Source organism: Sycon ciliatum, chromosome 1, assembly GCF_964019385.1.
Source record: "Sycon ciliatum chromosome 1, ocSycCili1.1, whole genome shotgun sequence".
Taxonomy (NCBI): domain Eukaryota; kingdom Metazoa; phylum Porifera; class Calcarea; order Leucosolenida; family Sycettidae; genus Sycon; species Sycon ciliatum.
The window spans coordinates 41,562,404-41,587,066 of NC_088643.1; the positions used below are offsets into that span (position 1 = coordinate 41,562,404).

General features: G+C 46.7%; 1 protein-coding gene across 3 annotated transcripts; it reads right to left on the reverse strand.

The window, feature by feature from the left end:
- Positions 1 to 4: 4 nt before the first annotated feature.
- Positions 5 to 22,533, reverse strand: LOC135826473 (sodium bicarbonate cotransporter 3-like). Of its 3 annotated transcripts, none has more exons than XM_065339078.1 (17): positions 21,915 to 22,533; positions 19,391 to 19,654; positions 15,441 to 15,514; positions 14,610 to 14,835; positions 13,297 to 13,577; positions 12,587 to 12,904; positions 9,871 to 10,100; positions 9,179 to 9,356; positions 8,349 to 8,479; positions 7,806 to 8,001; positions 6,647 to 6,925; positions 5,656 to 5,934; positions 5,159 to 5,337; positions 4,133 to 4,205; positions 3,177 to 3,419; positions 2,149 to 2,325; positions 5 to 1,735 (listed from the first exon to the last, which is right to left on the reverse strand). In XM_065339078.1, exons 1-17 carry the CDS (start codon positions 22,081 to 22,083, stop codon positions 1,478 to 1,480), a joined length of 3,555 nt encoding a protein of 1,184 aa, XP_065195150.1. In that variant the 5' UTR covers positions 22,084 to 22,533; the 3' UTR covers positions 5 to 1,477. The 3 variants fall into 3 exon arrangements, with proteins under 3 accessions (XP_065195150.1, XP_065195159.1, XP_065195167.1); XM_065339087.1 differs by lacking the exon at positions 21,915 to 22,533 and adding an exon at positions 20,102 to 20,346; XM_065339095.1 differs by lacking the exon at positions 21,915 to 22,533 and adding an exon at positions 19,776 to 20,063.
- Between the last annotated feature and the right edge of the window lie 2,130 nt (positions 22,534 to 24,663).

A 24,663-nucleotide genomic window follows, 5' to 3' on the forward strand; every position in this document is an offset into this window, starting at 1 on the left:
AGAGTTCACGCCCCACAAGAATAGTTCCAGAAAAGGTTGAGACTGAGCATAGCTGCACTGAATACAGTTGAAAAGCAACGCCGCAATCAGCAGCAGTAAACAGCAGCAACAACACATAATAATTAGTAAGCAGGACAAGTACTGTATGCCAGTGGCACAATCACATTGTATGTTAGCCAGGCTAGCAGAAAATCTGCTCGGCCACTTCTAAGTATAAAATTAGCTTAAAAATCGGTGTGAAGAGGTACAGAAATCGTATCTGGAAATAAATAGGTGATCACGGTTATAGTTCCATTGATGCCAGTAGGACAAGACACTCTGCAGGAATACAGCTGAGCAAGCTAGTGCAAGCTACAAGAGATAAGTACATGTAATTGTTACGCTCCAGATCACAGAATAAGTTACAGCTAAAGTATGCTATCACCATACTGACATAACTCAACGCCCGGTTGTTCAACATTGAACTGATTCAACGGCACAGACAGCAGTGCACATAGTGCTACTTAAACGGGGCAAGCACAGCACCACGCCGCAAGGCTGCTGCCTGCCCGTACATGCATGCAAATCAGATAGTAATGCTGCCGGCAGCTATAGAACAAAGAGTGGAGAATTTCAATGTCTGAAATCAACTGCAGCAATGGATGCAGCACGGCATAGATACAAATCACCTTGAAATGATAATAATTATTATATTAGCAGGCAACTCTAACAGTCCTTGCCTACGAGCAACTCTATATTTGTAGTACGACACGATAAACTAAAATCTCCGTCTGCTCAGCCACAGGCCCTCACCACCACATGGCATGGTGGGTAGAAATTTCTACAACTACAGCTAGCACCACTAGCTAGTGATGGTACATGAGAGAAAGACTACTGACAACAAGAAGATACATAGATCCTGTCCACACCACCTAATACTACACAGCAGCAGCAGTAGCAGCAGCAGCAGCAGCAGCAGCAGCAGCAGCAGGAGCAGCGGCTGCGGCAGCAGCAGAAACAGCAGCGGCGGCACTAAGCAGCAGAAACACTGTGATGACCAAAGTTACACAAGTGACACATGCACTCCTACAAGACGTACACTGCACAATGAGAGAATGGCAAGCCAGGTGGGCTCTGACGGACCACAGACCACAACGGCGGCGGCAGTACTGGGACACTGAACACTGCAGACAATACCAATGCTAGTGCTGTGCGGCTACATACTGCAGACTTCTACGGTGATAGGACTGGGATGGCCCACATGACGCTAACATCCAGCACACAGTGACTGTTAACAGACACTACCAGCAGCATTATCAAGCACAGTTGCACTGCCAGGATGCACGTGTGACAATCGACTTGTCCCAAAAGAATGATCCAGTTGGATATGCTTTCCAGTGAAACACCACACAGTGACGGACAAATACAAAATGCTGCCATGCGTACAAGTGCTGAAGAAATCACCGAGCTCGATGGTGCATCACATGAATACCACAGTTTACAACGCTGACTCGCGCACCATTGGCAACGGCACATAACCATTCTGCACCTTGCCCACAGCGCCATCAGGTTGAGAAGATGGCTCATATTGGCTGTCGATTGATGAGAGGCGTTGAGTAGTGTGGCTGTGAGTGTGCTGCCATAACTCACACCGATTCAGCTCGTCAGTCATATTGAACGACTTTGCAGCCATATTGTTAGTGCGTTGACGTACCCCGGTGCTCTCAGATGACCCCAAAGAGAGGGGTATGATTTGCTGAGAAAGGAGACCAAGACAAGGAGAGAGAGAGAGAGAGAGAGAGAGAGGTACAACATTAAATTGAGCGTACAAGAAGAGAGGGTTGTGTCAGCGTGCACACGTGCGCGCGTGTGTGTATGTGTGCGTGTGTGTATGTGTGCGTGTGTGTATGTGTGCGTGTGTGTATGTGTGCGTGTGTGTATGTGTGTGTGTACAGTGTACTAGCAGTACCATGTACAGTGCTGCTCAATGAAATCCAGTCGCGAGAGTCAAGTTGGTGCCGTGCACATTTTCGCAGTCCAGTGTTTGCAAGCCTAGGGCTGCGCAACGCCCGGCGCGTACTTGAGAAACTCGACTGGATTTCATCGAGCAGTACTGTATAAGAAGATAACTATACATTATTTTGATGTGTCTCCAGTGAGCATTCTTACCTCTGCATCTAGAACCTCACTACAATCACTGTCAGAGGGTGCTGGTGGTACACCGTGTTTCTTAGCATCCTGCTTCTTGCGCTTCAATAGTTCCGGCATCTTATCATCCAGGATCTCCAGTTCTTGGTCAGTGAATATGTACTTGAGGAAATGACGCACTACAACAAGTCCTAGTACCTGATAACACAATACACACACACACACCGTGTACACACACACACACACACCATGTACACACAGAATACACACGCATATGAACACACGAACACACATAAACACACACACACACACACACACACATACACACACACACACATACACATACACACATACACATACACACACACATACACACACACACACACACACACATACACACACCCATACACACATACACATACACACACACACATACACACATACACACATACACCGTTATAGAATGTCTTGATATACATACATTCAGGTACAGCGGAAAGTAAAGACAGAATGGAAAGTAAAGACAGAATCGGTGTTGTACTTGCTGAAACACAGACCTAATGAACCTGTCAGTGGCCTGCTCCAGTGGCCAGACCAGTCATGGCAGTTGGCACACACACACTACGACTGTACAGTACAATACACTCGGTGTTAATGAAAGGCTGCCATGCTGGACGAACAGTCATACCAGCTGAGCTGTACAACCTATCCACATGTTAGTGCTGTCGTATTGCATGCTGCATTCCTAATACATGTCCTCCGCTTAGTTGCTGTAGACGAGACTGGGTTGCTGGTGTGCTGGTGTGCTGGTGACAGTGGTCAACAAGAAAAGGAATGGCTGATGAAGGTCTGGTGTTACCAAATGTAACAAATGCCACTGTGCCAACAGCAGCAGGCCAGCCATACACCTGGGTTCGGCTTTCTCGGCTATAACGGTCAAGCTTTCCTTGCAGAATGCCTTGACTTGCCACTACATTGCAAGCACAGGTTACACTGTCTGTCACCATGATCATAAGTACACATGTGGACGGCAACAGCACCTGACTTACTGCGATGGGAAAGATCAAGCTGGCTGGCGTCAGCTTGATAATGCACAGGGCAACGAGAGAGAGCAGCTGGATGAGAGTGAAGGCGTGCATACGATACATGGGCACATGCCGCACGTAGTACATGTCAAACTGGAACTTCTGCGGCATGAACAGCAGCTGGAGTCTCTCAACGAACTGCACACCTCGCAAGGACGCATAGCCCATGAACAGGAAGAGGCCGTACAGGATTGGCAATGGCAGTTGCTGTGCACACCACCGCGGCAGCAGCAGCCAGTAAGAAAACACAGAGCAAACAAGAATACATCATAGGCAGGAAGAGGAATACGGTTCTGCACACCAAACGTGAACTTTTTCTTTTCTTTTCTTTTTTGCAACACAATTATTGTGAAGATACACAACTAGGAGAGACAAGAGGAAACCTTGGGAATAATCAACATAGCCTGTTACCGGTAAGTGTAAAGAATGTAATCATGCAGTAATCATGCAGTATCCACGTCCAGTATTTACACTAAGAAGAGTCTGCGGCAACCAAACTCGACTTCTTCTTGTCACCAGTGGGTCCATTGTTATCAGGCTTTATGCCTGTTTTGATTCCCACTTTGAATAAAGTATACAACAACATCATCATCTACGCAACCTGGATGCTTGCTGGTTTTTTTAAAGCTCTGCAGCATGCTAATCTACAGTGATTAGGACAGAGCACAGGGTATCACACACAGCATGCACACTTTGGCTACAGTACACATTGTCAGCAATGTCAACTCAAACATAAGCACCGACATCCCATAAATGGTAGAGCGAATAAGACTAGCAGTGTATGTGCAGGTGAGTTAATGAGTGTGTGTGGGGAGGGGGGGGGGGGGGGGGGAGGGGGGGGGGGGGGGCAAAACCTATAGGTACATGGCCACATGCTAAAAATCATGCACAGGCTGGAGTGGCAACGCAGGTAAACTCACCCTCAATGCCGGCGCCGCAAGTACAGACAAGCCATGCAGCAGGAAGACGCAGAAATTCGTCACACGCTGCTCCCTGTCATCATGTACAACACAGACACACAGACGCACAGACGCACAGACACACAGACACATGCGAGACACACAGACACACAGACACACAGACACATGCGCATGTACATGCACACATGTACGCACACACATACGCACACACGCACACACACACCACAGTCGTGAAGAGAACTTAGCAAAGGGAAATAATATGAGCAAAAAACCGAGAGCACCAACATACTCGTTTGCATACACGTTTAGCAAGAAGTCAAAGAAAACAGCTTGAAAGTGCACAACTCTAAAAGACGTCAGTTATAGTACACTAGATTACTGTTCAATAGGTATGGGTTATAGTGTGGGTGTTTGAAAAACGACTTTCTATTCTTATTTCCGATATTTCTTACACACGATAAATCAAGTGTGACATATCATATGCATGTGCGCAGAGACAGGAAGATCATCGTACATGCAAGGCAGTTTTACTGTGAATGTGGCTGGTCACAGTCACATAGGCTTACCATGCGGCTATGCAACATGAGTTACATGACCACAACAGTTGAATCTGCAGCACTACGACGCAACGCGAGGCAGATCAGAACTGCTTGGATAGATGTTATTACTACAGGCGATACACTTTGTACTAATCTGGCATGTTTCGCTACACAAAGTCCATTCTTAGGACCGATATATTCTACTGTACGATAAAATTGCTTGTAAGAATATATATGTGCACTTGAAACCCATGTTATGATTATGAAAACATGAGAGTTCACTCTTGTAGGCAGTATATTCTTGTACACAACCACACTATAACCGATACGCACTGTTACCTCGTCTGTACATGATTGTACATCAAAGTACACACTGTAGAATTGTGTGATGTTTGTGAATTCCACCTGCACAGATAATATGTGACAACAATACGTCTGCTGTGTAGGCAGTGACACAGACAATATTGCTCACACTGGCCATTCTTACCTAACACCAAGGAATTTAGGTTTCTCTCCCGGTGCTGTGTTTGTATCCATTACTGATAAACTGCCAACATGTGTGACAGAGCGTACGGTCGCAGCCACCAACCATGGCAAGCCAAACAGAGAGCAGAGCGCAAGGAGCACGGCCACAACCAGAAGGTCCAAGTGATAGCCAGGTCCTTTCTGAAAACACACAATAGACCAGTGGAACACAACACACACACACACACACACACACACACACACATACACACACACACCACACACACACACATGCGCACACACAAGCATGCACACATACACGCACACAGGCACACCCACCCACACATGCAAGCACACACGTACACGTACGCACACATTCAGATGAACCTCAACACACAACGTCCTCAGTCAGTTGAACATGACATCTCTAGCTGTACCAGAAAGCATTGTGGGCATAACAAAAATGATTACAAGAACCAGTAGAAACAGCTGCTAAGCAAAAGTGAAAATCCAGCATACCTTCAGTTTGTGCTCCCGCCGATTGACGAGTAGCGCTGTGATTTGCTGATCCATGAACACTAGAATACACGCTAAGATAGCTGGAATAGATGCAGCCAGTGGCAGCCACCAGTCAACACCCTTTATTGGCGAAATCACCCATCCTCGATCTGCACTTCTTGTTGGTTCAAAATTCTCGGGAACGTTGAGTTTGGGTGTCGGAACGCTGAATACAATGTCAAACACTAACATACAGATGATCGCGATGACCACGGCAAAGTCAGAGATGAGGCCTCGCACCTAAATCGGCACACAAGAAGAACAGTAGCAAGGAGAAAGGAGCATGAATGCTATAGTATGCAACAAACACAACAGAATGACAATTGGCAGAGCTACAGAGCACTAGTTCACTAGTTCACTACCAGTGTAATCAGTGCTACAGGGGTGACGGAACTGGTCAGGCCACGACCGGACCAGCTGTTTAGCCATCAGCACATGATTACTGCTGGGGAGGTGGTCATGTGATTACTGCTGGGGAGGTGGTCATGTGACCCTACCTTATTATACACAATGTATGAAAGACAATTATTGTGGGGCCGGACCAATCAAACTGCTTCTTCCGATCCTGTGCTATTGCAAGGTACATGCACAGGCTTTCCGGACACACAACTGCTAGCTAGTCTCAAACAATGGAAGTTTTTTTTCGAACTGCATGGCTGAAAGGCAACTTGAAAGAGACATTCCAAACCTAAAATTACAGCAGAGCAGTGGATTTACACTCCGCACATACGTGCACACACACACACACGCATGCACGCGCACACACACACGCGCACACACACACACACACACACACACACACACACACACACACGCATGCACGCACACACACAAACACACACATATGTGCGCACACAGCCACGCACGCACACACACGTGCAAGAAGCGAGAACAATACAATCGCTGAGGCTGCTACTGCTACTGCTGCTGCAGCACACACTTACACACTTACCCAAGTGGGGAAGTACGGAGAGTTGCGTAGCTTCTTCAGGAAATAGACGATAAAGAACGTTCCAAACAGCTCAATGAACGAGACAAAGTACACTGAACCAGTGATAGACTCTGGTGGACAGCCCCGACCCACAGCCGTTGCATTATAGACGTTAGTACACGTTGACCAGGTTAAGTCGGACGGCATTTGACCATAGACGGTATCGTTGGAAGCACAGGAGCAGTTGTATTCCAGCACGGTGGAGCGCAAGTGATACTCGCCGTGAGGAGGATACTTGCCCTGAACATACATCACAACACACACAGGGTCAGCAAAGTCATCACTGCACTGTTCCTTGTATCACTGCACTGCTCCTTATCAAAGAGCATGATCAGCATAATCTCCACAAGCACCAAGTTAATATCGCAGTACTAGAAGAATGGCAAGTAAAGTAGAGGCTTAACAGTTAACACCAACGAGTGGCCATGCTCATCACAGCTTTCGTGGGCATGGCTCAGCAATGCACGTGACCGTGATACAATGTGAAGTAGTACTGTAGTGTAGAGTCAGATGTGATATGGGTTAGCGCCCTACACATCCAGCATACAGCTCACAGTCTGGGGTGTTTCCAGGAGCGAGGAACAGTAAAGCTGGCACCGTACAGCACTTACAGCATACAAACTGCTACTCCTAGCCAACACACTTGCTGGTAACTGGGAATATCACTTTGTCAAAGCTACACACCTAGGACTAGGGTCTAGGGCATGGCCTGTACATTGGTGCTCTGTACATTGGTGCTCTGTACATTGGTGCTCTGTACATTGGTGCTCTGTACATTGGTGCTCTGTACATTGGTGCTCTGTACATTGGTGCTCTGTACATGGCAAGTGGAAAGCGTGCAGTGAACAAATCACACTCGTGAAGTACGCGCGGAGACATTACAGCCGCACACAAGTACCGGCTGACACACACACACACACACACACACACACACACACACACACACACACACACACACACACACACACACACACACATATACACACACACACACACACGTGCGCACACATACACACACACACACACACACACACACACACACACACATACACACACATACACAGACACACACACACACGTGCGCACACATACACACACATACACTTACACACACACTTACCTCTAACTGATAAAGCTTGGAAAACGCTTCGTAAATGAAAATGAGAGAAATCAGAGCTGAAAATGTTTCTTCGGTGAAGCGAGTGAAGAAACTTATCAAAGCGCTGGCATCTATAGCAACCATAATGAGTAGATACGCCGCAGTCCACATGCCTATCCAGAAGCGAAACTGCAGGAATGGCAGACCATTGCTCTCACTATGCAGAGCAACAACCAGGGAACAGAAAGAACAATTCTTCGGTTAGACTAGAGCGACGTAATCCACGATGCTTGGTGGACTTGTGTAATGCGCCCAGCCAGCCAGCCAGCCAGCCAGCCAGCCAGCCAGCCAGCCAGCCAACCAGCTTCCACCACCCACAGCGATCTACTCTGTACCACATGCGTAGTGTTCGAAAAAACAAATCAGTAGCACAACTGGAAAGACCAAGAGAAAGTGTTTCTGCGCTGGTAGCAACACTATGAGTAAAAAAGAGATCGGCAAGTGTACTGGGAACAAGGCATCATCGCTACCAAGATCAACAGCACAGAACTGCTAGAAGTTTACCTGAACGAAAAGACAATTCCTTCAAACACCAGCATGGGACCGGTCGCACCCAGGATAGTCAATGGCTGGCCAGAAAATAATGAATAACAAACTCCACAGAAGCAAGAGGCAACGATCATTTCCATGGTTCCCTGGGGAAACAAGCAGACAGAAGGGAAAAGATATCGAAAGCTGAGGAACTGGTTGACATTGGCATTCAGCTACACCAAAAGGCAACTAGGAAATGCACTGCAAATAAACTGATCAGAGACCCCCGAATTAGACACGTAGTGAAGAATATGAAGAAGAGGTTAGTGCGACTTCGGCGAGTGGAAGGTTCGATGGACTTCTCGTGTGCACTGGATGGCTGTCGTGAGTCAGTCAAGTGAGAAGTCAAGTCGGCAGGAATAGCGCAAGCTCCCACGTAGGGAGCAACACACAATTCCTTTCGTAAAGGATATGTTGCGAAATTCGATTAGAGAATTATTCGCGCACATTGTCGTACATGAATACGGTTCTTGTCCGATGTCTGATGTAATATTACGGTCTAGTGTACGTATGAGTGCGGTGTGATGTGTGGTGTGATGTGTGACGCTTTTTGCAACACCACCGGTTATTTGTGGCGAGTGCGTGAGTACGAGTAGTTGGCGGGCTCCCATCCATTCATCACTGTAGGGTCACAACACCCTATTCTAAATGTCACAGACGCGGTCACTACGCGAAGGTCTATTGCTCTCTGTACAGGCGCTCAGCTACTTGTCCAGGACCAGGAAATCTCAGCAATAACCTGGCAGAAAGAAGTGGCCATAATGTGGAAAACAAGAAAACTGCACACCCGTCGGACCACTCACCATGTATCCATTAGTACTATCCTCCAGTAATCCACCAAATGTCACAGTCGGCGCAATGCACGCAAAGTAGATGAAAATGATGGCAGGGATGGTTTGCACATGCACGGCATCCGTGAAGTCACTCCAGAAATACCACGGCCAGCGCCTCTTAATATCACCCACCAGACCACCAAAGCACCTGCACCGCACAAGGAGCACACACACGCACGCATACACACACGCACACACACACGCACACACACACGCACACACACACACACACACACACACAAACATACAGCAACACCACACACAACACACCGTACACAACGCTTTAAATAACCATGACTTGATTCGCGTCGAAAGAAAACAAGACGTTCTGTTCGTCTCGATCTTTCAGCATTCCTACCACAACGTCCAAACAGAGCTAAGCATTGTCTAGTCACATGCAGAGGATTCAGAATAATTATACAGAGGATTCGTTATAACTTTCAAAACACTGAGTTTTTCATGCAACTCAGAATAACAGAGAAATTCACTATCCAATATTGGGAAAATAAGATGAAAACAGCATGCCACTTTCAGAGCACAATGGCAACTCGGTGTACATATGTACTCGTCTAGCAAGATTGAAAGTTGCATATGACACATGCATAACTATACATGTACAAACCAAAGTAAAGGGAACACAGATGGGGACGCTTAGGACATACCGTCTAGTTCGCTTCAGGCCAGCATGATGAAGGTCCTTTCCTGGGTCTTCGTCTTCGCCTTCAGCGCAGTTGTTGCTACCCCCGTTGCCGCCATGCCCCTTCTGGCGTTTCTCCCTCGAGGGAGCTGGAGCGCGAGCGTTGGCCATGAGGCGCTCGGCGGCTTTGCGAGGACTTGCCGGTGGTGCAAGGCGAATGGTTGGGTCCCACTCACCCGGTGGAAGGACAACAACCTGGACAATGCCAAGAACAGAACACACATATGAGAAGAGAACAGATTTTATGTTCCCCTTTCACTTTTCTTTCTTCCCTCTACTATCGTCATGAGAGAGAGAGAGAGAGCGGGGGGGGGGGGGGGGGGGAGGAGAGGAGAGGAAAGGAGAGAGAGAGAGAGAGAAGAGAGGAGAGAGAGAGGAGAGAGAGAGAGAGGAGAGAGAGAGTCAACACAATAGCAATCGAAGATACATGTACTACCACGGTGTGGAATGGCAGACACCTATTCTTATGCTGGCATAAACATGTCTTTATATACCGCAACACCCGCAATAAGACCCTGGGCGGAAACGTCAGTGAAGGACCAGAACACGGGTGTCAATTTGGGCCAGGGTGCTATTTCGGATAATGAAATAAGACTTATTTTGAAGATTTTCACCTCACGCCGTACTACAACGTGTACGTACAAGGTTATCACAGTGTCCTAGTAGTACAGTGTCCTAGTAGTACAGTAGTACAGTACTAAGGCATACTACAGTACTGTAGATGATGCATGTAGAGATGTACAGCCACCACACTGTGTACTGGGATGCATGTAGAGATGTACAGCCACCACACTGTGTACTGGGATGCATGTAGAGATGTACAGCCACCACACTGTGTACTGGGATGCATGTAGAGATGTACAGCCACCACACTGTGTACTGGGATGCATGTAGAGATGTACAGCCACCACACTGTGTACTGGGATGCATGTAGAGATGTACAGCCACCACACTGTGTACTGGGATGCATGTAGAGATGTACAGCCACCACACTGTGTACTGGGATGCATGTAGAGATGTACAGCCACCACACTGTGTACTGGGATGCATGTAGAGATGTACAGCCACCACACTGTGTACTGGGATGCATGTAGAGATGTACAGCCACCACACTGTGTACTGGGATGCATGTAGAGATGTACAGCCACCACACTGTGTACTGGGATGCATGTAGAGATGTACAGCCACCACACTGTGTACTGGGATGCATGTAGAGATGTACAGCCACCACACTGTGTACTGGGATGCATGTAGAGATGTACAGCCACCACACTGTGTACTGGGATGCATGTAGAGATGTACAGCCACCACACTGTGTACTGGGATGCATGTAGAGATGTACAGCCACCACACTGTGTACTGGGATGCATGTAGAGATGTACAGCCACCACACTGTGTACTGGGATGCATGTAGAGATGTACAGCCACCACACTGTGTACTGGGATGCATGTAGAGATGTACAGCCACCACACTGTGTACTGGGATGCATGTAGAGATGTACAGCCACCACACTGTGTACTGGGATGCATGTAGAGATGTACAGCCACCACACTGTGTACTGGGATGCATGTAGAGATGTACAGCCACCACACTGTGTACTGGGATGCATGTAGAGATGTACAGCCACTACACTGTGTACTGGGATGCATGTAGAGATGTACAGCCACCACACTGTGTACTGGGATGCATGTAGAGATGTACAGCCACTACACTGTGTACTGGGATGCATGTAGAGATGTACAGCCACCACACTGTGTACTGGGATGCATGTAGAGATGTACAGCCACCACACTGTGTACTGGGATGCATGTAGAGATGTACAGCCACTACACTGTGTACTGGGATGCATGTAGAGATGTACAGCCACCACACTGTGTACTGGGATGCATGTAGAGATGTACAGCCACCACACTGTGTACTGGGATGCATGTAGAGATGTACAGCCACCACACTGTGTACTGGGATGCATGTAGAGATGTACAGCCACCACACTGTGTACTGGGATGCATGTAGAGATGTACAGCCACCACACTGTGTACTGGGATGCATGTAGAGATGTACAGCCACTACACTGTGTACTGGGATGCATGTAGAGATGTACAGCCACCACACTGTGTACTGGGATGCATGTAGAGATGTACAGCCACCACACTGTGTACTGGGATGCATGTAGAGATGTACAGCCACCACACTGTGTACTGGGATGCATGTAGAGATGTACAGCCACCACACTGTGTACTGGGATGCATGTAGAGATGTACAGCCACCACACTGTGTACTGGGATGCATGTAGAGATGTACAGCCACCACACTGTGTACTGGGATGCATGTAGAGATGTACAGCCACCACACTGTGTACTGGGATGCATGTAGAGATGTACAGCCACCACACTGTGTACTGGGATGCATGTAGAGATGTACAGCCACCACACTGTGTACTGGGATGCATGTAGAGATGTACAGCCACTACACTGTGTACTGGGACGGTGCTTTCGCCCATGGGCGTTTACACGGAGGTGGGCGGGAAAAATGGGACAAGAGTGTTGATACCCGCGGCACCTGGGCATGTGCACGGGTAGGGGGCGTTATTGGGTGGTGGCGTTGATACGGGTTTCTATGATATACAAGCAAGCAACAAAAACAACCAGAGCGGGAGCGCACAAAGAAAAGTATGCCATACCTGATCAAGGAATTCATCCACACCAGCCAGCAGATCAGCACGGCAAGTTGCTCGATAGGCTACGTTGTGAAAGATCGGATCGGACATCAGTGTCGAAATGGAGCGGCCAATCTCGTGATAGCGTTCCTCCTCGCCTTTCGGGCCCAGCAAGATGAAGAGGAAGCGAGTAGGCAACGGCACCTCGGTCAGATCACCCAAAACAACCGACTCCGCTAAGCGGACAAAGGCGATCAGTGGCCGGGTCAGGAAGTCAACTTGTCCCACAAGCACATTGGATGCCTCAGAATTGGGAGGCAATTTTTTCATGAAGTGAGATTCCTACACACGCCAAAGAAGAACAGTGCAAGAACACCCAAGAAGAACAGTGCAAGAAGACCTAGTCAGACTACCTGCTGCATAAGTACATGAATATTGCATGGCCAGCGATCAATCCTCCCCAAGTCCCCATACGTTTCACCGTAAACTAGATAAGAAACACATGTTTGATGAAGGCATGTTAGTGACTACCCATCAGCAACGGAGTATAAAAAGTTAGGAGAAACGGACATACAGTAAACCTCATGAATATCAACCTTGGGTGCAACAACAACTCATGAACAACAACACAATCTTCAAACCTAGTGACCATTTGACAGCATACTTTCAACCTCACCAACAACAACACTTTCCTTATGCACGAAGACAGACAGTTCCGTAACAACAACACTTACTGCTGGAGCTGGCTTGCGTACAGTGGATGGACTGCTGCCATCCGGCAATGAGTTCTCCCGTAGCTGGCTGTGATCAGGTGCCAAGAGCCCATCCACAGCCGCTGCCGTCGGAACACTGCTTGTTTTACGATGACCGTCTTCACTGGTGTTGCGTCGTAGCAGCTTTGGGCGCTGGGAAGACTGGTTTTGATGAGTGTGTCGACAGAGAAGAGCTGTGCGTACCAAGTGTCGGTTGGCCTCCTCCAACTGAGTGGTTGCAACGAGATCATCCAATACTAAGTCTAAATACAAACAGAGTGCAGATATACACGTACACACAAGGTTTCAAGTCCAAGCTTTTACAGTGTACATTGAAAAATGTGACGATTTATAAAGAATTCAAGGCGGAGGAGAAGAGTCAAGCCTGACTCATAAAATAGTGCCATGCACATCCGAACTATGCCAGGAACTCAGTGCTCGTAAAAAGGATTTTGCCCACGGCGACTGACAGTGTCGGACGAGAGGAAATATTAATTGCAAACATGCATCCCGTTCTCAGAATCAGTTCGGAAGCTCTAAATGCCAAAGTGAACGCGATTACCCGGAGAAGCATTTTCCAGCGGTGACTTACGCCTGGCTCTGGGAATATTGTCATGTGCAACCAAAACTACATCAGGTTTCCAAAACCTTTCTCCACTTTCACTTTCTTTCTTGCTCTGTTTGTGTTTATATCTATAACTCTGCAGTGTGGAGTATGCAGATGAAATGTGGGTAATGCAGACAATAGATAATGTCCTGGGCCCGTGAACAAAGGTGTCAGGATATGCTAGCAATAAGCATCCGCTGTACTGATTTTGAGAGAGAGAGAGAGAGAGAGAGAGAGAGAGAGAGAGAGAGAGAGGGAGAGAGAGAGAGGGAGAGAGAGAGAGGGAGAGAGAGAGAGAGAGAGAGAGAGAGAGAGAGAGAGAGAGAGAGAGAGAGAGAGAGAGAGAGAGAGAGAGAGAGAGAGAGAGAGAGAGAGAGAGAGAGAGAGAGAGAGAGAGGAATATTTAACATCAGAGCACAGGGAACTTGGGTTAGATTCCTCCTTTGTGGTGGATAAGTCACAACCGGGGAAAAAAACCCTGACGTACATCATACCATTACCTGCCAACCTTTGCAAACCTGAGATGGGGACAATGACATACTATAGGTATGAAAATGGATACAAATGTAGCTGTGATGCATACAACTAATGCATTTTGGGTGCCTATTACCACCCTCGATATCGGGACGGTCCCGGCCAAATCGGGATGGTTGGTATGTATTGTACTATAGTGCGTGCATCGACTTACCAGCAATGGCTGTCAAATCAGAAGCATTCATATTCAAGAGCACGGTTCCTTGAAGAATACAGCTCCTCAGCTCAAAGAGAGAGTGTAGCGAGAGCGCTGCAACGTGCGGCTTGCTCCACTTCTGCCCACCCCACTCAACATCTTCCTCGTACTTCACCCAGCGGGCCGTTTCTTTCCACTCCATCACGCCATCCTCGACTTGTAATTCTTCCAGTTCGGTGAACAACTAGACGTTAGAGATGAAGAGAGACACACATGGGAACCACTACATGACGATGAAAACAAGGTACTTCGAAGTACTGTAAAGTCAACAAATATTCGGCGTTTATTTTCGGCTATTTTCGGCCTGGTCATGTTTGGCCGAAAATTAAAATTTGTTTTGCAAGGTTCAGTGCGACACTGTATACAGACGGCAGCAGTACAGGCTGAAAATTTGATGCTGCCGAAATGGGGTTTAGCCCTGGGAGGCCGACATTTGAATGGGGCGAAAAATTGTAGACTTACAGTATCCACAATCCACATTGGAAAGGAGATATTTTGTACTCCCCACACTCCCCACACTGGAGCTGGCGCTATTCCGCCAACTTGACTTGCCACTTGACTGACTCACTAGTACTCACTATTTCGTGATATTTTGTACTGTTCATTTAATAAAAGTTCATGGACTCTACGCAACTGCACGGGCAGAATCAGCTGTGAACAATACAGGAAAGGATGATGCGAAACATCTGATAATAGCAAAGACGGACCCACGTTATTATGTATGCAATAAATGATCCCCGGCAAATACTTTTGTCCACTGCTGTAGACAGGCAGTGCATAAATCCTTACCTCATGTGTTTCAATTTCATGTCCATTCACGGTCAGATCCTCAGCAAGTAGGGTTCTGACCCTGTCCCCCGGACCTGCCATCATTGCACAACAAAAGGGTGCACACACACACACACACACACACACACACACACACACGCACACGCGCGCGTACACACGTACACACACGCGTACACACGTACACACACACATGCACGCACGCACGCACACACACACAACAAAAACACACACGTGATAACACACACTACACTATAGTGACATGCAGGTGTGCAGTAGAGACCAGCTTGAGTATGGCTCGGTAATGATGTCATCAAGCAATTTGCCAGGACAGCAAGTCAACAACCCATCCAAGCTGCACCTTCTGGGTTTTATGTATGTAACGCTACTTGTTTACCCTGAGGTTACACCATTGTTTTAAGTAAGAAATCTACCGCTGACAGCTCTTGCCTGACGCAGACTGTCTCTATGCCATGTGCTGATCGAAACCTGTTCTCGTGGATGGTAGTTCTTGCACAAGCAAGGTAGCTTGGTATAAGAGAGGTGTTGAGCTATCCTATTCGAGTATCAGTCCAATGCCATGGCCTCTTGGCACCCAAGATTGGACTCCCATGAAAACCTCAAATGCGTCATCGCTCAAGTACATCATCGAGCAGCAAACCAATAGTACAGGCACACAAACTATAGTACAGGCACACAAACTGCCTCAGTCTGCACTGCTAGTAGTAGATGCGATGGCCTTCTTGCAAACTTTGAAGCATGCCAAGCATCCCGTCCACCTTCTCTGAGCTGGCTGAGCTTGTATTCAAGTACCTTGTGTCAAACCTATCAAAGCACCAACGTATCGACTTCGTAGCAGGCACATATCCAGAGAGTTCGATCAAGAATACCGAGCGTGGGAGGAAGCCAGCAACCTTGGTGAGATGTGATTACGGATTACCAGCGGTGGTAACAAGAAACACCTCGCCAATGGTCAAAGTTTCTATCAGTGGGCACAAACAAGATTGCCTTGATGGCATTTCTTTGCCAGGAATGGTGCTGCGGTTGGCCAGCTTCTGTTCCGGACAGGTTAGAGCCATTTAACCGCATCTGGAGTGACTTCAGCATAGAAGTTGTATTTCTCGCGAAATATTTTCAGTTGCAAATATGGCATCTGGTGTGTTCTTTATTGTCGCTTCTTTTCCTGACTTCTTCAGTCAGTTTTGAGTCTCACCAGTGTCCCTGCCCTCCCACCCTTCATTTCTATGCATATTATCATTCACTGTTTGCCGTGATGTGCTTGCCATGCCTACATGATGCCTAATCGCCATTGGGGGATATACACCCGTTTTTTCCCTCACAAATGCGTCCGTCGGCGAGGGTTTTTTCCCGGCTGGCTCGGTCCAGGAAAATTAATCTGACGGTCCCAAGTGGTTCTGCATCATGGCCTATTTCTGCTATCCACTGGCACGCCTATTCTATCGGAGACACTCTGTTCTCAGTCCTTGCTTCCATACCTCACTCGTTATCCAGTTCACATCTGGCTGCGGCCAACTACCCTTCACTTTGTGTGTTGTCGCTATTGCTGTCTATGTCTCTGTGTAAGCCAGTATATGTGGAGCGAGAACATGGTTGTTTGTTGTGGGGTTACCGTGTGATTATCCCAGTACATTTTCGGCAGCATTTGCTAGAGGAACTGCATTCTTCGCATGCTGGTGTATCTCGTATGAAGAGTGTGGCCCAAAGCTTTTTCTGGTGGCCAGGTTTAGATGCCGATATTGAAAGGTTAGCCGCTGATTGCAGTCTTTGCCAAGAAAGTTCGAATCTGCCTCGCAAAGACTCTGTTCATCATTGGGCGTATCCCAATGCCGCATTCGAGCGTGTTGCAGAGTTTGAGTCACAGCAGTTCCTTGTCCTAGTCGATGCATATTCCAAGTGGATTGATGTGTATGAGCTTGGCTCGTCCACTACTACTACTAAGACAGTGAACTGTTTATTACGCTGTATCAGTACGTTTGGTATCCCTGGAGTGCTAGTGTCCGACAACGGTCCGCAATTTGCCTCTGGAGAATTTGCTGCTTTCTGTGCGCAGAATTGAATTAAGCACCATTGCACACCGCCATATCATCCCGCTAGCCATGGCCAGTGGGAGCGGATGATACAAGAACTGAAGAAGGCCTTGCAAGCAAGACCTCGCCATGGGTCTGTTTGTATGCAATTGTCTCGGTTTCTCTTCGACTACAGGACCACACTTCACATTGCTGCCAAACAGAGTCCAGCGTGTATTCGGCTGAAGAAAGCTCCGACAACACGTTTAGCACTGCTGCAACCGAGTTTCACCGCGTCCATGCAGCAAGCCCATGAACTGGACAGCACAGCGGCTCGTGAGTTCTCAGTAAATACACCAGTGAGGGTGTATAATGCGCGTCCAGGTGCCAAACCCAAATGCCGGGCTAGAGGGTAGCATAGCAAAAAAATAGCAACCTATTCAGTACTTTGACCTATTCTGCTTGGCGGGAGGAGTCATCCGAAAAGTATATTGATCATTTAAAGCACAAGACAGTTGAGTCCGTTAGTCTGTTGTCGGAGTCTGACGTAATTCCAGCGGTGTCTTCGCTAAACGTCACTCCTGCAGTAGCTCCAGCAACTCCGACTCCCGAGTTACCAGTTTCACCGCCGACTCAGTCATCTACTGTCACGGATATAGCAGCCACTACAACAGCCATTCTCGCTATTCCTACTTTCTAGAACTCCTACCACTGCTACTCCTAGTGTGTCTGATACAGTGCCAGTCGCTACTGTAAGACAATGTCATGTAAATATAACGAGGAAGTACATCTAACGTCTTAACAAGTTACATTTCTTCGTTATAATAAGTTCTGTTGAGGCTGTAATGCCTGAAATGTGTTATGTGTGGATACGCCTGAAGACTGCAAGATCGTTCACGTATCTTCTCGCTAACCTATGAATTTTTGGACATCGTTAAATTTGCAACTCGTTATAATAACATGTCGTACAGTACTCCTACTAGTATGCCTGATGTGTCCGTCTCTCTTTCGCCAACTCCAGTGTCACCGTGCTATCCATGAAGAGTGTGCCGTGCCCCTGATCGTTTGAATTTGTAAGTACCGAGTGACTATTTTAGCATTAGTATTGAGTGACTCGCCTAGCAATTCTTACATTGCCGTAGCGTACCCCATTTGCTATTCATCTCTGATAGTATTGTGTCATAGTTAGTCTGATATAAGGACTTACACTATTGCTATTCTGACGACCTACTGCCGTGGACATGGAAATCCGGTCGCACGTCTAGCGGCCCCAGGGCGCTGGCCATGCAGCCGTAGGTAAGTAGTACACGCATGATTATGCGCTGATGGTCGCATCGGATCAACATGATCGTGCACTGCATGCAACGTTCTATACGCGCTGAGGGCGCCGGCCCCAGTCAATCGACTGGATTTACATGTCCACGACAGTACATTTACTTTGAAGTACTACAAGTATGATGCGTGTATGACAAATTATGACGAAGGTTGCATCATTCTCTTACGTTCTCGGTTCTCTATTACGATGTCTTACCTCATTATGAGTCAGTCCTCCTTTGCACTATGGCTGCCTAGCTGACGTGTTATCTCACGTGTTATAATAGGTTGATTCAAATGGCGGTAAGACTCACAAGAGTAGTGAACATGACTCCACTGTCTACTTGGTCTACAACGACAGCGGACTAGCCAAATTCTTTAGGATTTTTTGGTATAGAATATTCGATATTCGATTCGTTTAGAAAGATATTCAATTCGTTCCGATTTAGAATATTCGTTTCACCCTTAGTAAATACGCACCTGGCAATATGGCGGTAAATACACGTCTGCGCACACATGCTCTCTAGGCTGCAAGGCTGTTAAAATTGGGGTGCACAATTCATGGGAACAAAAATGTGTCACTTATCTCATAGACCAAAACACAAATCTAACCTTGTACTGGCTTTCCATCAGAATTGAACGATGGAGTAAGTGGAGCGGCACTGCCATCAGAGCGATGACGGTGTTTGTGGTGATGATGATGGTGGTGGTGTCCATTGTGGTGATGGCTACGCTCACCGCGGTGGTGGCTACGAGAATGATGCCGTCGGTGGTGATGATGGTGATGTCGACCGCTGCCGTCACCTGACCCCGGTGTCTCATCCAAGCCGTTCATGCTCATGTGAAGTCCAACGTAGACATTGCGCCGGTGGTGGTCTAGTGCAGCGAGCACAACAACAACGACAACAGCAGCGGCACCAATGTACACATACAACGGTGTGAGAAACAGTTCTCTGCGCGATACGAGTTTCCTGCATAAGCGTACATGTACACCTACCTGCATGAATAAGTTATGTATCTGGAACATACAGTTCACACAGGCAAAGACTGCATCCCTATAAGCACACTGTGGCATGCAGGAGAGCCTCCTGCAATCATCTATCCAAAGAGCATGGTGTGGCCAGGGCCTTCGGGTTCGTGTAGAAAGCCACACACACTGCTCAGAAGAACAGCATTACACACTGGTATTGCTTCAAAATACTGCACAAGTACAAACTTTCATTTGGTAGCAACATTTCTTAATTTCGGTAGGTGAGAGAAGCCACAGAAAGAGAGTCTTGTTCGTAACTTAATGTTGAGCAGGGGACCACTTTGTGCACTCACATGAAGTCTCTAGCTCCATTGCAACGAGTTTCTCTAAGCTTGAAAACACCATATAGATGAAGCTGCAAAGATCCTCAAGCCTCCTACACTACAGCCTTCTACACTACAGACTTGAAGACACGTTCCACAGGCTCTCAGCTACACGGACTAAAACAATTCCAATAGTTTGCTTGTTGGGCAGCATCAGGGTATTTTAATAAAATAAGGAAGCGGAGGCAAACACTAAAATATAAATGCTTGACGAACATTCTAGAATTCACACCTCAAGTGCGTGCGGTTGGCCACTAACCTATACCAGTCTTCTGAAAGCAGTTCTACAATACTGTGAACTCACACGTAGCCACATGTCACAAGTGAGGTGACCAAGAGAAAACTATGACAGTACATTCACGAACAACATCACGTGTCACACTGGAAGATATATGTGCTGGAAGGTGTCCGAAAAGTGCCCAGTGTGCTGTATCAGGTGGTGAAGTCAGGTGGTAATGTTGATACCTGTCGATATCAGGTGAAAATACAGACACTTTCCTACAAATATTATCACTTAGACGTAACCTGTCATTGAAGTTAAGCAGGGGCGTCGGAAGGTATTTTTGTGTGGTACGGTCAGCAATCTGAAGTACAATTTACTTGTGGGGGAGGGATGGCTGAGTCGAAAATTTTGGTACTTTAGAGCCCAAATCGGTGCAATTTATTGATTCACGGGGTACTTGGGGCAAATAGTGGTACGGTCAATACCGTAGTGGCCGTACCGTGTGCGACGCCCCTGTAAGCCTTACGCTTCTGAATCTTGATGGCTTCAAGGAATCTCCATGATGGTAGCGAAAAGAATCTTTGACCAGCGGAATGGCTTATAATTATACACTCAGCTTATACTCCAGAGGAACATGCCTGGGAAATTCTGCTTCATTTTCTCATTCATCTGGCTTGTTCAAGATGTTCAAGATAAAAACAGCTACAAAGGAAGCATGACTCTTGCAATACAGACCTTGCACTCATGAGCGTCATAAGTACACTCGTACCCCGGTTATCCGGACGCCAAAGTTACGCGCACGTCGGTCTACCGGGCACCCTTTGGGCGAGTTTCAGTGGAAATATTACAACTCCACAGTCACTTTTTGTGGAAAAAATCTATGACCGCCCGGATAAACGAGGCAGGCCCCGGAGTGTGACTCATACCTCATAAGTGGACAGGCACACTAGGCTGTTGTTCATACTAACTCCTCTGTGTGTGTGTGTGTGTGTGTGTGTGTGTGTGTGTGTGTGTGTGTGTGTGTGTGTGTGTGCAATTCATCAGCCTTGCAAGCTGTTGAATGGTGTAATCCCAGCACAAGTTGCTATGTCTAACATAGCTGTTCGCTATCATCGCTTCCGCGATGGGCACGTCTGAGGTGAGGTGAGATGTGTGTGTGTGTGAGCACAAGCTGCTATGGCTAATTCTGCTGTAGCATCGCTATCATCGCCTTTGGCGATGGGCGTCCAATGGTCCAATGGTGTGTGCGTGTGTGCGCGCGTGTGTGTTTGTGTATGCGTATGCGCGCATAAGGCTAGACGCACACACATAGACTCAGATAAACGGGCAGCCCCCCTTATCTGGACACGATCCCTATCATGACTATGTGCCCATGCACTTGGGTCTTGAGAACACAGTGTACATAATAAAGAGGTCAGCGTCTACTCGTCTGTAGCTAGCTGTGACCGAATGTGCGGGTATGAGCACAGTAACGTATGAAGAAATAAAAAATAAATAAAAACAGACAAAACGAGCAGGATACTAGCAGTGGTATGGTAGTACATGTAGGCCAACACTTACCAGCAAAGTCTCTTTCGTCGACAGTGGAAAATCTCCGATGATCCCTATCTGCTATGTCTTGAACCGGCGAAATGTCCAGGCCAGGAGTTATTGCTGCTGGCTCGTTGCCGCGAGGAAAGGACTTCATAGGCGTAGAGAACGCTAGGGACATACTATTCTGCTCAGGCATCTTGCCAGATCCAGCATCAGCTACACAACAGCAAGAACTGGAAATGGCTTGATACGAGCAGTTACGAAACGGTGACAATCGAGCTGCACTCGGAACAGTCGGAGGATGTCTCGGCTATCGCACGACTATGCCAGAGCACTACAACCAGCATTGAATGGGAAATGGACAGAATGACAAAATTGTGCCTTTTGACACTTTCACTGGTTGTGCCGGACGTATTTTACTAGAACAACGTGGCGCTGCAAAACAGGCAAAAGTACAATAGGTGAAAAACAACGACAGGCTCACGGAGGGACTTAGAAATTACAACTGTTTTAGCCACTAGTGCAGTGGAGTGGGCGATGCTCGATCAAAACCCAAGTCAAGTGTGTTTATCCAGTGCCCTCACAAAATAAACAGCACAACCATACAAACTCTTCTTTGTCGTTGAAGCTGTGCATACACTGATACAGTGTTGAAGTGCATGACCAGGTGACTTTTTGATCGTTTGGAGCATATCCGGAGTGATGACCATGATGACTGAGCACGACCTATCTTACAGTCTTAGTAGCTATTAGTATTAAAGCTAGCGCTAGCTCATGATATGAGCTCAGCAAGCAGAGTCCCACTCCACGCTCACGTCACGTGTGACCATGGTGACCTTTACTCTTTACAAGTACATACAGTACCCAGGCCAGGCAGTACACAAATGTACAAGTCAATGGCAGATGACCGAGTCTGATCTGATAACCCTGGACCTGGTTCAGAACCAGCCAGTGTCCTCCACCTCCTTGTTGAAGTAACTTAGTTGTACGTCGCGTAATTGTTTCATGCTGTCAATCTAACATGTACATGTCATAATAATTTTAATAGGAGCTGTCCGTAAATACATATCGATATTTTTTTCAAGACGATAATAATTGTTCATCTCTCCCTCCCCCCTCAATAGGAACAATTACATACACATGTTTATGCAGAGGATCGATATTTTTTTAATGAAGTGCAATCTCCTCATGAAACGTGACCAGCTGCAACTCTAAATTCACCATACACCTAGGTTTATGTTGCCACGGTCGCACAACCTTGCCGTGGCTATGTTCGTGTGTTCACGAGGTTGACTTTCACTTTGTGTAGGTCATAAACTACATGTTTGCATAGTACCCGTCCATAGATAGAGTTCGATATTTTTTTGACAAAGACGAGACGAACAGGGCCCAAACCCCCTCCCCCCCCCCCCCCCCCAACGAACGAATATCTTCTCTAAAAAAATATCGATATTTGTGGACGACCCCTTAGTAACAATAATATGACGGAGTCTGTGGATCTACTGTAGTGCAGTCTTGCTCATACTCAGAGTCATACCGGTAGTCGGCACGATACATACCGTATTATCTCCAATATAAGCACGGTCCTTTATTTTTTCAATGTACCTCCGCCCTGTGCTATTAATGGAGACTGTTCCATTATTTCAGGGTTTTTTCGCCGGTACAGATAATGATTTTACACAGTGTGCTTATAATGGAGACTGAGCACTTTACTTTTTGAATGCCGCCCCAAGGTGTTCTATTATTGGAGCCTGTGCTTATATTATAATTACGGTACACCTGATACAGTATACGGTGTATGTAGTCAGTGTATGATCGTAGACCTGGACCATGCCCATGTGTAGTGTAGCGCGCGTTTGTGTGCTTTGACAGTCATGTGCTTGGGCAGAAAATACTGAGGACCAGGTCAATATAGGAAATAAAAGCCGAGTAAAAGGCTGAGGCGAAGCCGAGGTCTTTTACGAGGTCTTTTATTTCCTATACTGACCAAGTACGAAGTCAATATTAGATTTACCACGACTGACCAAAGCATGTGTTCAATCGCTAAAAAGGAGTCAAATATAAGCGATCAATATAGCCCTAAGGAGTCAAATATGCAGGAATATTTGACTGCTTAGGTATGGCAAAAATCTATGTGAGTCAATACTAAGGGAGTGATAAAATGAATTATAATAACAGTCAGTAGCCGCCTTTGGATCTACATGACATTGTAACATCATTATTTTTATTTGTACAGCCAGGTATGTACTAGTAGTAGTAGTAGTAGTAGTAGTAGTACCAACATTGCCCCATGATATTGAATTCTTGAGTTTTTGGACATTGTATTGCATTGCTGCTCCATCTACATGGCTGTATTTGTGTTTCACATCTCCATTTCAAGTTTCCTAATAAAGATTGTGTCAAGTAGTAGTAGTAGTAGTAGTAGTAGTAGTAGTAGTAGTAGTAGTAGTAGTAGTAGTAGTAGTAGTAGTAGTAGTAGTAGTAGTAGTCACATCCTTTATTGCTGAACCCACAAATAATCGTGATACAAATTGTAAACCATCCGAGGAAGAAGAGAAAGCCATTAAAAATAAAAAATAAAGTAGTAGTAAACAGTTTCCTCTGAGACAAAAATGCGATAATACTCATAAAAAGGACACACTTCAGGCTCATTACAAACATCTTGAAAGTTTTCGTCTTCACAAGTATACTTTCAAGCCTTCTCATCAGGTGAAATACACCTTTCTTTTTGCGCTGTTTTACCACCTTCTTACTGTATTTAATCCACTGTTCCTGT

Coding starts and splice junctions, on each gene's coding strand:
- LOC135826473 (XM_065339078.1), bottom strand. CDS start 22,083: ATGCCTGAGCAGAATAGTATGTCCCTAGCGTTCTCTACGCCTATGAAG. Junction 5,338..5,655: donor GGCGGGAGCACAAACTGAAG/GTATGCTGGATT, acceptor GTGTGTTTTCAG/AAAGGACCTGGCTATCACTT. Junction 1,736..2,148: donor GTGAGGTTCTAGATGCAGAG/GTAAGAATGCTC, acceptor CTCCTTTCTCAG/CAAATCATACCCCTCTCTTT.